This window comes from Strongylocentrotus purpuratus, unplaced genomic scaffold (genome assembly GCF_000002235.5).
Source record: "Strongylocentrotus purpuratus isolate Spur 01 unplaced genomic scaffold, Spur_5.0 spur5_scaffold_15, whole genome shotgun sequence".
NCBI lineage: Eukaryota > Metazoa > Echinodermata > Echinoidea > Camarodonta > Strongylocentrotidae > Strongylocentrotus > Strongylocentrotus purpuratus.
The window spans coordinates 31,486,036-31,502,447 of record NW_022145600.1 but is presented as its reverse complement, the minus strand read 5'-3'; the positions used below and the strand labels follow the sequence as shown (position 1 = coordinate 31,502,447).

At 35.6% G+C, this 16,412-nt stretch overlaps 1 protein-coding gene across 1 annotated transcript; it reads right to left on the bottom strand.

Moving 5' to 3' along the window:
- Window positions 1-581: 581 nt before the first annotated feature.
- LOC582888 lies at window positions 582-15,553 on the bottom strand. Its single transcript, XM_030986195.1, has 3 exons — window positions 15,242-15,553; window positions 8,511-8,570; window positions 582-2,623 (listed from the first exon to the last, which is right to left on the bottom strand). Exons 1-3 carry the CDS (start codon window positions 15,261-15,263, stop codon window positions 2,238-2,240), a joined length of 468 nt encoding a protein of 155 aa, XP_030842055.1. The 5' UTR covers window positions 15,264-15,553; the 3' UTR covers window positions 582-2,237.
- Between the last annotated feature and the right edge of the window lie 859 nt (window positions 15,554-16,412).

Sequence of the window (16,412 nt, the reverse complement as noted above, 5' to 3'; positions counted from 1 at the left end):
CAATGGCCCGAATTCACAAAGGAGGTTTGATGACGCACATAAACATAGGTTTGTCGTCAAACCTCCTTTGTGAATTCGGGCCAATGGCAGCAGGGCAACCACTTCTTTTCACTAGCGTAGGTTCGGGCCGGGGGGGGGGGGGGGGGGGGGAGGTAACATACATTCCTACTTAAGAGAGGGTGGCCTTTTCTATTACAACCACCACTTTTCAAGCAGATTTTTTTTTCTCTCTCATCAAACAGTTTTTTGATATTTTGATAAAATTGATACACTGCGCTATAAGCATAATAAATGACTCTTCTATCTCCGGAATTTCTCTTCAAATGTTTTTTAATTAATTTTTTGTTGTAGATGTGTAAATCTGGGTATTTGTGTTCGCGATAGACATATCGGCACCTGTTTAGGATCACCCCCCCCCCCCCAACTCGGTTCCTTTTCACAACGCCACAGCTCTATGGACAGAAATAACCCCCTTCCCCCTTGAAATCCTATACCGAAGCGCACTCTATAAGTTACAATAGGCAAACCAAACACATCCTTTCACGCCTCTAATAAAGACTTAACAAAATACATAAAACGAGTAGGTAATTATATACTGCTAAATGCATTTATTGTATTATTTTGTACAATGGAGTTCAATGATAACAAATAAAAAAAAATAATGATAATTAACAAAAAGCAAAGAAAAAACACACACGATATGACAATATCATGATGAGACGTTTATTGCACGAAACAAAGTTAAAAGCTTCCTAAGTACTCTGTACTACGAGTATAACGGTATATAGTTAGATTTATCGTCAAAAAGCTCTCTTATAATGATGATAATAATGATATGATAATAATAACAATAACAATAATAGTAATAAAATGATAACGACAATAAGGATAGTAATGATGATGATAATAATAGTAATAGCAACATTTACATTTAGCGCTTAATATCAACATCTCTAAGCGCTGTACAATATCATTACTCCCGCTTTAGCCAAGCTTCCCTAATAAGGGGCTCTGGCATTCAAGTCAGTACCCATTTATCAGGTAGTAAAGGTACCCATTTACATCATCTGGGTGGAGAGTGGTAAATGTAGATTAATGTCTTGCCAGAGGACATTAATGCCACGACGAGACTCGAACCACGAACCATGTGGTTGGACGGCGTGTCCACACAACCACGACACCTCTACACATAATAAAATGCATGATATAGTTTGTCATTGACAAAAACCGTAATAAAATAATTATAAAATAGGATAAAAGCCCTAAATCATTACATAATATATCAATAAATATTGGCACAACAGAAAACATTATTTCTTATAAGACTTTTGCCTTTTGCCCATCATCTCTGTAAGAGTGATCCACGATAAAATGTTTATATTTTTATGTTTCCCAGGTACAAACAAAAACAAAGTCCATATAGAATTGATGGAATTGTACGAAAGATCCGAACTTAATTGTAACTTATGATGGAGTGACATTTTATTTTGAAGGTAGTTCAATAGAACATCATATAAAATACACTCTATAGATACAAATATGTCAAGCGTACTACATTTACGTCTCTATACCGCATCAACTGTCTAATTGTCTTCTAAATAATATTTAAGGCATTTTACGCTGTAATTGTATGTAACAATATTCACCAATACCCTGTTATGTGTGTATTCTAAAATGACATATACAATGGTTCAATTATAACATAGAATCCTTTATAGACATGGCAAATATATTCTGAAATTGCATACTCGTAAAGACAGACGGGGGAAATATTATTATATCAGTTTTGTCGCAATATATTAAAGACTAACAAACCAAATAAACTTTATATCAATGGTATAATACGATGAAAGCAGTATTTAAAGGCTAAATAGTGACATGGGATGTATTGAATAACCGGGGGATCCAGAAATGGCATCAGAAACGACATGTCAGAAAATTGTTTATCGTAAAATTTCCATCGTATTTGACAATCTCAATCGCCTTAGCTAATCATGATAGTTTCCTGAACTGATCAAAATGGCCAACTTGACCAATATAATTCTTCATGCGCGAAAAAGAATTTTCATAGGTAAATACACCCGTTAGCCGGTAGTGTAAATAGTACTCTCGCCTTCTTGTAAACAAAATCGTTGGTCAGAACAGGTACGAGCAGTAACCGACTAGTTTATAAAATAATCATGAATAAATGACAAAGTTGCTTAAAATAACATATACATCTAAATGGCCAGCATTGATCAATATATAACTGCCGGTTCTCTATGCATCGGGTTTCGAACCGCCTCCGTCTCCCAAAAACTTTCCGCCACCGACCTCTCCCTCACGTAATACAGTGGATAGGTGTCCCACACGCTAAGCACGTGATTGCTATGACCTGGACGATGACCTTGAAGATGACCTTGAGGATGACCTTGAGGTTGATTTTGAGGATGACCTTGGATGTTCTTTCGTGGGTAGTTGTTACTTTGTTGGCTTCCAGGCAAGCTCTCCTCATCACCGATGTACTCGCCCTCCTCCTCCTCCTCCTTCCGATGGATTCTCTTGCAGTAAGCGAACAGGAACACGAACGCGACACAGAAGATGAATATGAGACTGCAAAATGCTGTGATAGCGATGACGAACTCTGTATGTGACAAGAGAGGGAGAGAGAGAGAGAGGGAGAGAGAGAGAGAGAGAGGAGAGAGAGAGAGAGAGAGAGAGGAAGAAGGGGGAGAGAAAGAGGGGGAGAGGAAGAGGGAGAGAGAGAGAGAGAGGGGGGGAGGGGAGGAGAGAAGAATAAAAAGGGGAAGAAAGAGAGATCATTAATTATGATAACACTAATAAAAATGACGACGATAACGATTTAAACAAATAGTAGTAAAAATAAATATTATGATGATAATGATAATAATAATAATAATAATAAAGAAGGAGAAAAAGAAAAAGAGGAAAAAGAAAAAGAAAAAGAGGGAAAAGAAGGAAAAAAAGAAGAAAAAAAGAAGAAAAAGGGGGAAACAAAGATTGATTTTGGTGTATAAAGCAGTAAACCTTTTATTACCAAATGCAATATGCTCTCGTATTGTTATACAAGATTGTACTTAAATACAATTTTTTAAACCATTATAGATTTGGCGCATGCAAATCATTCAATGAACTCCAACACAGTATATATTAGAAACGCCTATAATCTAGGTCAGTTTATAATTGAATTAAATTGAATTGAATTGAATTTCTTTATTGTCATGCACAAAATAAAATGAAGGCATAAGAATCGTTTTACAGCTCACATTTGTATAAATATAACAATACATTTACATATCATAGACAGTATAGTACAAAATAACATAAATAACATAACAATGTAATACAAATATATAATTTAACCTCTCTGTTGAGAGCCAGGGGAATTATTTGATTATTCTACCTATCCTTTCACCCTGATCTCCTTGCATTGTCTCTACTACTGCCATAGCCGAATTTTCAGACAAACACCTTTTATTTTGGGGTCGTGACCCGTACCTTCCATTTTGTAATGGGACGACGCCCAAACCTTTAGAGAAAAATGCAATGAATGATTATTCAAGTGACGTGTTATGACCCCCAGATTTCCCCCATTTCTTTTCACAACGGAATTTATTTTGCAGTTCATAAAAACTACTTCAGACAAAGTAAATCTCTCAAGCAAATATGTAAAGGGCAAAGTCCTCTTCAAATTCGGCCAATGCTTGCTTGCGTCCAACTTTATATCCCTAACAACCCTTTACCTGTGTATTAGTGTTCTTATAACCCCATATAAATGACACAGAGTGCGTCAGGGATAAGCTTTTTGAATGGTGTAAATACTTTCAAAACTAACACTTTTCAGTTTAAAAAAGTGGGTAAATTATAAAAAGCTCTGTGTTTGAGCGCTTTTAAAAAGTACAGTGAGTAATTTCTGGCCAAATGGATTTAAACGTTTATTGGCTAAAAGAATAATCAGTCATTCCGGTCAACATCTAATTAAAAATTGAAAATTATTGTGGAATATAATGTACATCAAATGCTCTCTTTTTTTCTTCGAAGTTGAAAGGTTGAGATAATACAGAAGTATATGTATAATCATATTTTTAACTGAGGAGGTCGTGTCCGCTTTTCCCTAAACTTCTAGATATCATGATTATCACCATTTATGCAAAATCATTCAATTTTAATTAGTTGATAGTACCACATTGCTCAACTTCAACTATATTGCTAAACTATATTTTCCCATATGCAGTTATGGCACGGTAATCTAATAATTAATTGTTGCTATGTAGGACAAACATTATGACTTCTCCTACCTAACAACCCGTAATGTATGCAATTCGCATTGTGACTTTTAAAATACTATTATTCATAACAGGCCAATGAAATAATTTGTAACAAGGCAGTTATTAACAAAGATTTGTGCATTAAAGTTGATTACAATTCGAAAATGGTCCATGTTTGTTGTAGTTTTTGGTTTGTTTTGGAGGTGCATCAGTGAGTGGCGGGAAATAGTTTTGTCTGGACATGATGGTAATTTAGTGTGAAAATATAGAGCACTTGGCTAGGTATGTGAATGCATGGCCATGGAAAGTACAATGGAAAGAGCATTCAGGTCTTTGAAAAACAACCACGCCCAGGGGGTCGCCGATCCAGAGGGGGTAGGAGAATTGTCTGTTCCAGAGCCATCTATACACAGAGTTTGGCCAATCCGGTTCGAGTTGGACACAATATGGCGATTACTGCTTTGTTGGGCAAGCGCAACACAAAATAATATACGCCATGTTTTGACCCAGTGAAACCAAGTTGGTCAAACTCACTGTATAGATGGCTCTGCAGTCGCTGTGCGTAAGAGTGTCTGCAGAGTGAGACTAGCCTGACACCTTACTACATATCTGCTACGCCAGAGACTGACAAGCTTAGGCTCTGCTTAAGGCATTGTGAATATGGTAAAGTGTCAAATTGGAGTCTGTGCCTGTAGACTAAACTCTCACAGGCTCGCTCAATTTTGTTTCCATTTTTTTTTTTTTGGGGGGGGGGGGAGGGGAGGGTCATCTTAGCGAAGGTTCATCGATGATGGCTATACATTTAACTATGAAAAAGAGTTATATTGTGAACAGAATGCGAACATGACTGTTATTTACACACTTTAAAACATAATTTTCCATTTTCCATTTTCATATGTTCATCTTCGTTTGGCAATTGAACTTTGCTCTAGAAAGGTAAACTTAGGGAAACTTCGTCAAAACATCAATATTGTTTGAACATGATGTTATCAATACAAGAATGTGTCATGTCTCATTTTGTTCCCTGTTATAATCATATTTGCATCATACAAACAACTTTTTCAAATTTGAATAGTCGGGGGGGGGGGGGGAACGAGAGATATTTTTAATTTCTCGGTTGACTGTTTCTTCATTTCATGTATGAAGAGATAGTCCCAGTCCTTGACATGACTAAGAGCTAAAATTAGATGTTACGAGGTCAAATAATGACGCCTTGGCTTTTTTATCTTTAATCTTTAAAAATAAATAAAAAATAAAGATGTGAAGTGAGTTATTCATTCTGGAGTTCTATATTGTGATATTACAGACCATTTTCCAATTTTTCAAATTAACTACAAATTAAAGGTTTCTATTCCTATCTTAAATGTTCGTACACGGCATTTTACGGAGGCAAACATTGCACAATTTTGCATTGGTCTACATTTATATGATTGGACGTGTGTTTATAGATCCACAAATGTCGAACAGGCATATAATATATTTATAGATATCTATTCTGAATTGTATGATAAACACTTTACCCTCAAGGAGAAAAGTAGGAAGAAAAAATCAATTCGAAAACCGTGGATAAATAATTTTCTTTTCTCTTGTATCAATCGGAGAAATAAGTTATATAAGCAATTGAAGTTGAAATTTTCTTCAGATTTGAGTAGGAAGTATAAATCTTATCGAAATAAAGTTACTTTTCTTCTAAGACAAGCACGAACAAAATACTATGGTGATATGCTTAAATACAACTCTAATAACCTGAAGAAAACCTGGGGCATTATCAATGGTATTTTAAATAGAAAAGCTAAAGTCCTGCCGAATCATTTCAAAGTCAACGGTGTGATAGTAGACAATGAGTGCGAAATATCCGAACTGTTCAATAGAATGTTTAATGACGTTGGAACCAAAACAGCTGCCCAGATTCCTCGCTCTTATAAACACCATTTGGATTACATGAACGCATCAAATCCAAATTCGTTATTTTTGTGCCCTACATCTGAAAACGAAATTATAAATATTTTTAGGAATTTAAAGAATACAAATAGCACTGGAGTTGATGATGTTAGTCAAAATATAGCAAAGAAATCTATTCACGCTATAGCCCGTCCGTTGATGCACATTATGAATTTATCAATTTCGACTGGAAAATTTCCAAACCGGCTTGAAACTGCAAAAATTGTTCCTGTACCAAAAACAGGGGATCCTTATGATATATGCAACCATCGTCCAATTTCTTTACTTCCTTGTTTTTCAAAGTTACTAGAAAAATTAGTTTACGTTCGTCTATATAAATTTCTTGAACATAACAATATTTTATACATGCATCAATATGGCTTTCGGCCAAACCATTCAACTGATCATGCTCTTATTGATTTTAATGATACAGTATGTAACGCATTGCACTCAAATAAGTTTGTTATCGGTATATTTTTAGACCTGTCGAAAGCTTTTGATGTAATGGATCACGACATATTACTTTCTAAGTTATCTAGATATGGTATTCGTGGTATACCCTATTTATGGTTTAAAGATTATTTAACAAACAGAAATCAATGTACAACGTATAAAACTCATATTTCTAAAAAACTTTTGATCAAAACAGGTATTCCTCAAGGATCAATTCTAGGTCCTCTATTGTTCCTATTATATGTTAATGATTTATATTGTGTTTCAAAATTGTTTCACTTTATTCAATACGCAGATGATACTTGTTTGATTGCCTCAAATTATAATCAGAATGACTTAATATGTCAAACAAATACAGAACTTATCAAGGTTGTTGAATGGTTAAGAACAAACAAGCTATGTCTCAATGTTAAAAAAACTAAATGTATATATTTTTGTTTGAACAATTCACGGAGTATCGCTTTACCCAAAGTACAATTGGACGGAGAGTTGATTGATTTCGTCGACTGTCATAATTTCCTTGGTATACATGTTGATTGTTATCTAAAATGGGATTTTCATGTCAGACATGTCTGTAATAAAATAAGTAAAACCATTGGAATTTTATATAAATTGAAATATACAGTACCCCCACATATATTAATTCTATTATACAATGCTCTTATCTTGCCGTATCTCATGTATGGTAATATTGTATGGGGTTCAGCGTGTAAAACCAGATTAGTAAGTATTTTTAAGAAACAGAAACAAGCTATTCGAATTTGTACTCTTTCGCATTATCTTGCCCATTCTAGTCCTATTTTTCATTCGTTAAATCTTTTAAACATTTTTGACATATATAAATATCGTGTTGGTATTTTCATGTATCGATATATAAACAATACTCTTCCACTTTCGTTTCATGATATGTTTCAGCTAAATTCAGATATTCATTCACATTTTACCCGCAATTCAATGAAATTTCGACTGCCAAAACCTCAAAATTCGTTAGATATAAGATCCATTCGGTATACTGGTCCCAAAATTTTAAACGAAATTGAAAATTGTATTTCCGATGCAACCACACTCAATGTATTCAAACGTAAACTTAACCAGCATTTCGTTAACAGTTACAATACTTGATGTACTCCAACAATGATTTTCAAAAGATTGTTTACGTTACATTTTGGTTAGTAGTTAGTTAGTTTGTGAGTGAGGGTGTGTGTGTGTGTGTGTGTGTGTGTTTGTGTGTCGGCGCATTTTTGTGTGTGACTATTGTGTTTTGTGGCTGGGTGAATTATTTTGCAATTATAAATGTATTATTTAACTTTGTTCAGGTGCCTTCTATTGTACAAGCCCCGTGCTTTTTTTGAAGGTATCCTTTCATCTATTGTTATTATTGTTATGCATCGTCAAATATTGTCAATATCTGTTATAATTTTTATGGATGATGAATAAATAAATTGAATTGAATTGTTTCGCTCATCAGGCAGTGCTTGTGAATTATTACTTATGGATTGACATTGGCTATGGCAATTGATCAAATCATAATTAGACAGTTAACGACTATAATATTCATAGCCCTTGTTAGTGTTATGTGTTTTTGTGCTTTTCGTAACTCAATAAATTAAGGTGGACTGGTTGAATTATGACTTTTGTTGAATGCTTTTAGATGTATGCTTTAATATGTAACATTCTCAAGAAACATAACTCAGGACAAATCCTTTTTTACATATTTGAATAATTACAAAACTTGGCAAGAGTATGAATAATTATGCTGTTACCTGTAGGTATTGAGAAAGAACATATTTAATAGGCACATCGCGAAAATGATCTTGATTGTTCATTTTCATAATGTTTCAATCTTACCCGTCATAATAGTCTGTTTACTGCCCAATGCCACTTCGTCCGATGGCAGAGGCGTCGACGCTGCAAGGTGAGGAGAATAAAGAGAAAAGGAAAACAAAATAATGTTTAACAAGTTCGGTGTAAAAGAAAAACGAAAGAGAAACGATTACAAAGTGCAGGTTATGTAAAAAAAAAAAAAAAAAAAAAAAAAAAAAAAAAGCAGTATCTTCTTGCGACGTCTTTCCAACTAATGGTGGCGATAAAAAAAAACTTTAAAATACATTTCACCTGGAATTCATTTATCTGTTTCATACCAAAATACTCTGACAAGCAATGAAAAGTTTGACAAACAATGAAAAGCATGAAAAAGGAAATTACAAAAATAAAAATGAAACGAAATATAAAAATTAAAAAAATAGAAGCAACAAGCAACCAAAGAAAAGCTAAGCAAACGAGAGAAAATGGAAGAACAAAGAAAACTAGCTACGACAAAAACAAATCATAAAGCTCATTTTTTTGTTGTTGACTTTGTTACACCACACGTGGCAGTGCATGATTGTGACATGAATGATGAATCGTATGACTTGTTTTTCATTCTTGGGATTTCATGCGGAAACTAACAATCAAAATTCAGCTCGTTGGATGTAGGACTACCTGGATCGCATGTTATGATTACTTTGGGTATTTATTTTGAATAATTATTGGGATTTCATTCGGAAACTAACAAGCAAAATGAAGCTGTTAAGTGCAGGACTACCCGGGTCGCCATGTTATGGTTTACTTGACATCTCCAATAAGAACACATAATCATATGATTGGCCTCCCCCAGTTTCTGCACAGTACTATCACAAAAGATTATGTCAACAATCACAGCATGATCTCAGGGAAAGTAAGCATAGAGTTGTGGCAAAGAATAGTCCATTTTCGTGATGTAATCAGAATTAATGCACATCTCTTGGTTTAGTGCCAGGTTAAAAATAATTGTTGCTCGGTAGGACAAAATTTAATGTCCTGGCTTGTCCTACCTAACAACACATACTGTATGCGATTCGCTTTCATTCTGACCATTAAAATACAATTACTCGTAGCAGGTGAATGAAATGATTTCTAACATGGCACTTAAAGGTATGATAATAATTTGCAGGTCAAAACATGATAAGGTTAAATTCCAACGGCATTTGAAAGACGATACTTATTTGGAACTTCCCTCAAAACGAAAGGATTTGAAAATGGCCTTTTTATGGGAAAATAATGACCATTAGCTGTTGAATCGACATAAGAGATGGCAATTACTTGTACCGAATGGTCGTACGTTTTGTGCTGCACAAAGATTCAATCAGTTTGATTTCGGCCATTACGAGACGTGGGTTATTGATGTACACAAATGCACATGTACCTATTACAGCTCATTTCATGTTTGTTATTTCCAACAAAAAAAGATGTCAGTCAGTCACTCAATAATGTCTGAAAGTGAAGTCTATAGGAGGTAAACGGGCTCCCTTGCATAATTTGAATACTAGGAAACTGTTAGGCCCGAATTCACAAAGGAGGTTTGTCGACAAACCTTGGATTTCGTACGTCATATGACGCGTTTTACGCGTTTTTTACAAACCTGGTTTGTAAAGAACAAAAGGAGGTTTGGCGAAACAAAAGAAATTTTGAGCTCAAACCTTGGTCTGAGCTCAAACCTTGCTTTGTGAATTCGGGCCATAGGTTCACAGATAGGACATACATGACATATTCATAATTCCTGCAAAGTTCTACAGAATTTGATATTGGCTGCCAACATCAAATTCAGTAGAACTTTGCAGGAATTATTAATATGTCATGTATGTCCTATCTGTGAACCTATAGTGACCGAGCGGAAGATTTTCTATTTAATACTTATAAGACCATGGCTTTTAAAGCACTTCACGACCGAAAAAGTGACTTGTAGCCTTTAAACAATATTTGTTTTTCTTTCCTTTCCCAATTTACCTCGGGATCGCTTCCTGCTTTAAATCGCATCTGTACTAGTCTAGCTAGAAAGGATTAGACCACCCAGGGTGGTCACTAACAGGTGGCTATCTCATCAACTCGGTTCTCAATTAACATAAGAAAAAGAGGATCATGGGGGACCAATGGTTACCGATTAGGCATTGTTTTCTATATAGAGGGAGCAAGTAGCTAATAGTACAGAGGGCCTTTAACGTAATCCGTGGGTAGGCTACGTAGTCGGAGGAGTGGATACAAAAAAGCCTGAACATAACATCCAATTAGTATAAGGTATGTGAAAACCACAGAACTGTAAAATATTTTATTTATTCAAGCAAGAAATGGTGAGACGGTTCCAGGCGCGGATCCAGGATTTCTTAGGGGAGGGGGCCCAACTTTTTTTTTTTTTTTGCTCCCGCAAATTTGAAAATCGCGCCGGCCGAAAAGTCGCTCAGTGGGGGGGGTAAGCGGACATTTTTTTTTTTTTTTTTTTGGAGTCCCAAAAAAAAATCGCAACGACTCAGCCAGCCGAAAAGTCGCTCAGTGGGGGGGGGGGGGGGGGGGGGGGGGGGGGGGGGGGGGGTAGTGAACACAATTTTTTTTGGTCCTCGAAAATTTTAAAATTTGCACCCCCCCCCCCCCCTTGAGCGCCAGGGGGGGGGGGCCCAACCCCCCAAAAGGTAAAAATCGCGTGATTTTGCATGATTTTTTTTCTCAAGGGGGGGGGGGGGGCCGGCCCCCCCCTGGATCCGCCACTGGGCGGTTCATAATTGTTCATTCATTGTTCAATGAACCCCTGCTAAGAAATACAATAGTTTATTTTATTTTAATTTTTCCAGCAAATATTTTTCTGCATATAATGAAAACGAATCATGACTGTATATGTATGATTTGACAGGTGGCTATCTCATCAACTCAGCTCTCAAGCCTGTACATAACATCCAATTAGTATAAGGTATGTGAAAACAACAGAACTGTAAAATATTTAATTATTCAAGCAAGAAATGGTGAGGCGGTTCATAATTGTTCATTCATTGTTCAATGAACCCCTGCGTAGAAATACAATAGTTTTATTCTATTTTAATTTTTCCAGCAAATATTTTTCTGCATATAATGAAAACGAATCGTGACTGTATGTATGATTTGTCTTTTCTTCTCACATGCATATTAAATCCAGATGATATCGATAGACAATATCATAAATCTGAATCTATTTTTGCCGCTGCGTCATGTCTCATTTGACCATTAGATTCCAAGTTAAAAGGCAACCCAACTCTTAATTATTTCATTTATCTGACAGCAGACACATAAGATAAACAGAATGGCGATAGTTTGAAATAAATTGGACTAATAACAAGAAAGTAATGGATGTATGAAGGAGGGGGGAAAAGTCAGATTTGCTCTAAATAGAGTAGTTTGCTATCATGGTTGGGTTTTCATGTAAATGAAAATAAGTATCACTTATTGAGAAGAAAATACCCTTTTCTACCTACATGTATATTTCATTCATCTTAGTGTATTTTGGGCCTATTCCTAAAAGTGCATTTAACTGTTCTAGTCAGAATAAAAGCCGTATCAGCTTCAAATCGCAGACAATCGTGCTACTGGTCTGACGTCACCACGATTCTGAGCCGATTTAACTCCCCTTCCAAAGAAGCATGAAATCCCTTGAAATTTAGATTTTATTAATCACAATTATAATTATTCAAATCCTCAGTCTTTGAGATTGAACATGTTCGAATGTTCATATAAAATGCTACCACAAAGTCATCCAAAATTGGATCTTATATATAGTCAGAACGTGAAGTTTTCGCCGGGCTTTGGGCGTTCTCATCAGATAATCGTTAATCAATTTCTCTTGTACGGAGTCACAATAATGACTGCTTTTAATGAATTATGGTTACAAGAACGCCATAATCATAGCTTCAGGCACAAGTTGGTATTATAGAAATCCCACTGGTATTTTACTTAGCATTTAAATAGGCTTGACGGAGAGTATAATTATTGGGTGTGTTCCCCGAAATCTACCCTGGATTCATCCCTTTTGATTATTCAACACATTTCTTACTTCTTTTGTACAGATATAGAACTCTTTGTGACGTGACAATGTGTACAGGTACTAAGTCGTTCTCGTTGATTTGTTGGCAAACTATTGTTACGTAACAACGAATAATTGGGATAAAAAAAGAGGATTTGGGTGTTCACCCCTATCGTATACGGGTAATAAAAGTTTTTTTTTAAAGTCTAGTCGAATAGCTAAGCAACTAAAGATGCTCACAAAGAAATTCGACAAATCTTGGCTATTCGGAGGTATAGTGTCATTAAAAAAGAAAAATTGGTTCAGTCTTTTGTCGGTCAGGTGTATATCTGGTCGGTGAGAGTGTGGTATAAAATGTTTTCTAGAGATTAAAAATAATTATCGTCGTGGTACTGCATACAGGGGCGGCGATCCCGGGGGACGGGGGACACACCCCTCCCCTATTGTTTAAGGGGAGATCGTCCCCCCCCCCACATTATCGGCCTCAGTTCTAAGGTAACATGTGACATGTGAATATGGATTATTGAATAATAACCCAAGTCAATGGGTACCTGGTAGCAAAAATTCTTCCTTCACTAATCGTAATGTAAACTTGATGGCAGACCGAATCCATTGAGCGTGTTGAATGCAATCGCTAATTGCAAAATAATAGCGAGTAATCTTCTTTAGATGTATGAAAGCCGTTTGAACTCCACTATGTACATATTAAATATTTGACCAACTCCTTTGTGTTCAGTTTTGAAAGGGATCATAATATGATACTAACAAAACCACAAAAATGCAAACACTTTCAAATTATTATTTACCAAGCAAATTACTCAGCTGAGTAATTAGCATATTTTACGCTGTTGGAAACCTTGGGTATACTATTATCTACAAAATAGAAAACATTATAACAAATTTATGATGACAGGTACTTAAACGTGGCTGACAGTGCATCAATTGAAAAAGCATTATTATTGATTGTTAAGCCATTATGTATGGAAATTATTTCTTTAATTATTTGTATATAATGTATGGATAAACTGTATGATGGATTTTGTTTTTAAAATAAAGAACCCTGACGAAGTGGGAAAAAGAAGAAGAAAAAATTTATTGTGGTTATATTAGACACAATGTGTGTGTGTGTGTGGGGGGGGGGGTCTGGATCAATGTATTTATACTGGTTCATCTGCTTATTGTACCCCCCCCCCTCTCTCCCCATATATTAATGTGGGGATTGATATGGGGTCTTGATCTTCATGGAGATATTAGGGGGGTAAACATGACTTCTAGATACAGGGGGTAACCATGGTAAGATATTGACCGATAATGGCACTTTGAGGGTAACGGTCCTGACAAGACGATGTCTGATGGGGGTTGTTTGACTATTAAGGTCATCATCTGTACCACAATACACCTGACGGTGGTCAGTACTGCAACTGAAGAAGAACCACTGCTTAAGTTACAGAAAGCTTGCATTAGGCATGTCTCATTAATGATAAAGCAATGTGTTAAAATATTTTATTCTCAAGACAATACTGTTGTAACCTATTTGTATTTGTTTCTTATATTGGAGTACAATATTTACATTTATACATTTCAGAGTTAATCTCCAAATGTTCAAGTCTTAGCTTAGATGAATACTCACAAGGAAATGGAGTACCGAGTGGCAATAAGGAAAGGTAAAGTTACTATACATTTTCGTAAATGGATTTTCGACTTGTAATAACTTTCATTAAAACTGATTTATTTCTGATATATATTCTATTTTGTATGCTGCATTTCATTTGCTTATTTATATTAATATATTTTGTCTCTCGTTCTATCTGAATTGTATACTGTTATTCGATCGTTGTCTTGTAATGAATAAAAAACGGAAAGAAAACACAAATAATAACGCGAGGCGGATTCTCCTACCATATAAAGCGCCGCATTGGATGAACAACATCCATAAAAATTAATATATGAAAAAATACATGGTTAAAGTGATCAAACCGAGTACTTAAGCGTTACTAACCAATAAGACAAGTAGAAAGTCTTTAGAAAGTAGATTATTTCCATATTTAATATAATATAACAACATGACTTGTATTTAGCAAAACGCGTTGTCTGATTCTTGGAAGGAAACTTCAAGTATTTGAATACAAAGTCATGTATGGTTAAACTGAACATGCCTGAAACTTAGTCGTCATTTACCAATTGGACAAGTAGAAACTAGAAAGTCTATGGAAGTAGCTTTCATCCATATTTACTATACCATACATTTACCATAGCACGTTGACAAGTAGCGGAATAGAACACCCATAAATGGTTGATTACATAGTTTAACATGAAACTTAGGCATCACTAACCAATAAGACACGTATATAGTCTATGGGACCCTTATATTTTCAGTGACAAAGGTGGACTAAAAACTGAAATAGTATTAAAGACAATATGGAATTCTTTGACCATCATTGACAAACGTTATTTCCAATTACAGTATACAACTTCTTCTTCTTAGTTGATCCCTCCACTAATACAACATGTATAAATTAATGTTCTTTGAGGGAGCCATTATTAATGAAGGAATGAAACATGGTTGTGTAAACAAATCCGCGTTGAAAAAGTTTAAAGGAAATAAAATATTGACTGACATAGACTTACTTAACTATGTCATTCATTCAATTAAAGATTGACAAGCAGATAATATCGTAACAATGAGTCATAATCTTTGAAAGTTGTTAAACTTTATCGATCATTCAGATCAGAAACTCACCTGAGGCAGAGTTTCCCGCCATCGCCCCTCCTCGATTCCACTCAACGCCACTTTGAGTACGTCCACCGATTCCTTAGTCTGCATTTAACAAGACCTTCTTATAGCCGCCATCATGAAAGAACAGGCGATATTCTCATAGACACTACGGACGAACTAAGGGAATGGAAGAGGGTGTACACAGCACTATATTCCCGAATTAAACAACAACTTTTTGACGTATATTACACACGGTGAAGTATTGGAACGAATCATGTGGTGACGTATAGGCTCACCTAGACAATGATAGGGGGAGCATTTTCCCAAACAATGGATTTCGGCAATGGCAGACGCACTGAAGCGAAAGCTGCTTTCAAAAGAGCGGAATGCGTAGGCCTACAATAAAAGAGATTCGAGATGTACAGTTTTGTCGTTGTTCGTTATGTTTATATTCTTAGATATTATTCATGAAAATCTGATTTCTCGACTGACCACTCTATAAAATAATAATAGTCATATTATGATAAGCGAACTAAAAATGAGACATTTTGTATAATCATGAGTTATAATCCACTTCAGAATTAAGGTAAATAGTTTAAGTACGCATTTCCTCGTGTTTTATAACATCGACATTATTGAGGGAGGTACCGGTAGCTAAGGGGCACAATCGCCCTTAAGCGGCTCTTACCCGAGTTTGGAACCAATATACCGTAAGTACACAACCCTAAAACGTCTCCTTTAACATTTTCAAACCAAAGGCAATTGACAAAAATAATGTGACTTAACCACACACCCCTTCTTTTTTTTTGCTTACTTGCTCGCTTGTCAGACTGTTTTTGTTTTGTATTGTTTTAAATTAAATGAGATAAGTTATTTGTGTTTCCCAGGCTTACTCATTTTTGACGGCATTGTGCCCTTTTTTGCAAAAGACTAGATCAGCCCTTGTCTCAATATCATAAAACGGGATCTCAAGCCTAGTTTCGTTCTCTGATTATTGATTGATGTAATACCCCTGACATGAGCAAGGTAGTCCAATCACTTCTTCAGAAACTTCAATACCATCTCAAGATTGGGGGCGGGGGTAAATATATTTCATTTGGATAAGGCGGGAAATGCCCCTTACCCTCTTGCCCTGATTCATAATGTTGCTCGTCAAAATGGATATTTTACCCCTGACATGAGCAAGGTAGTCCAA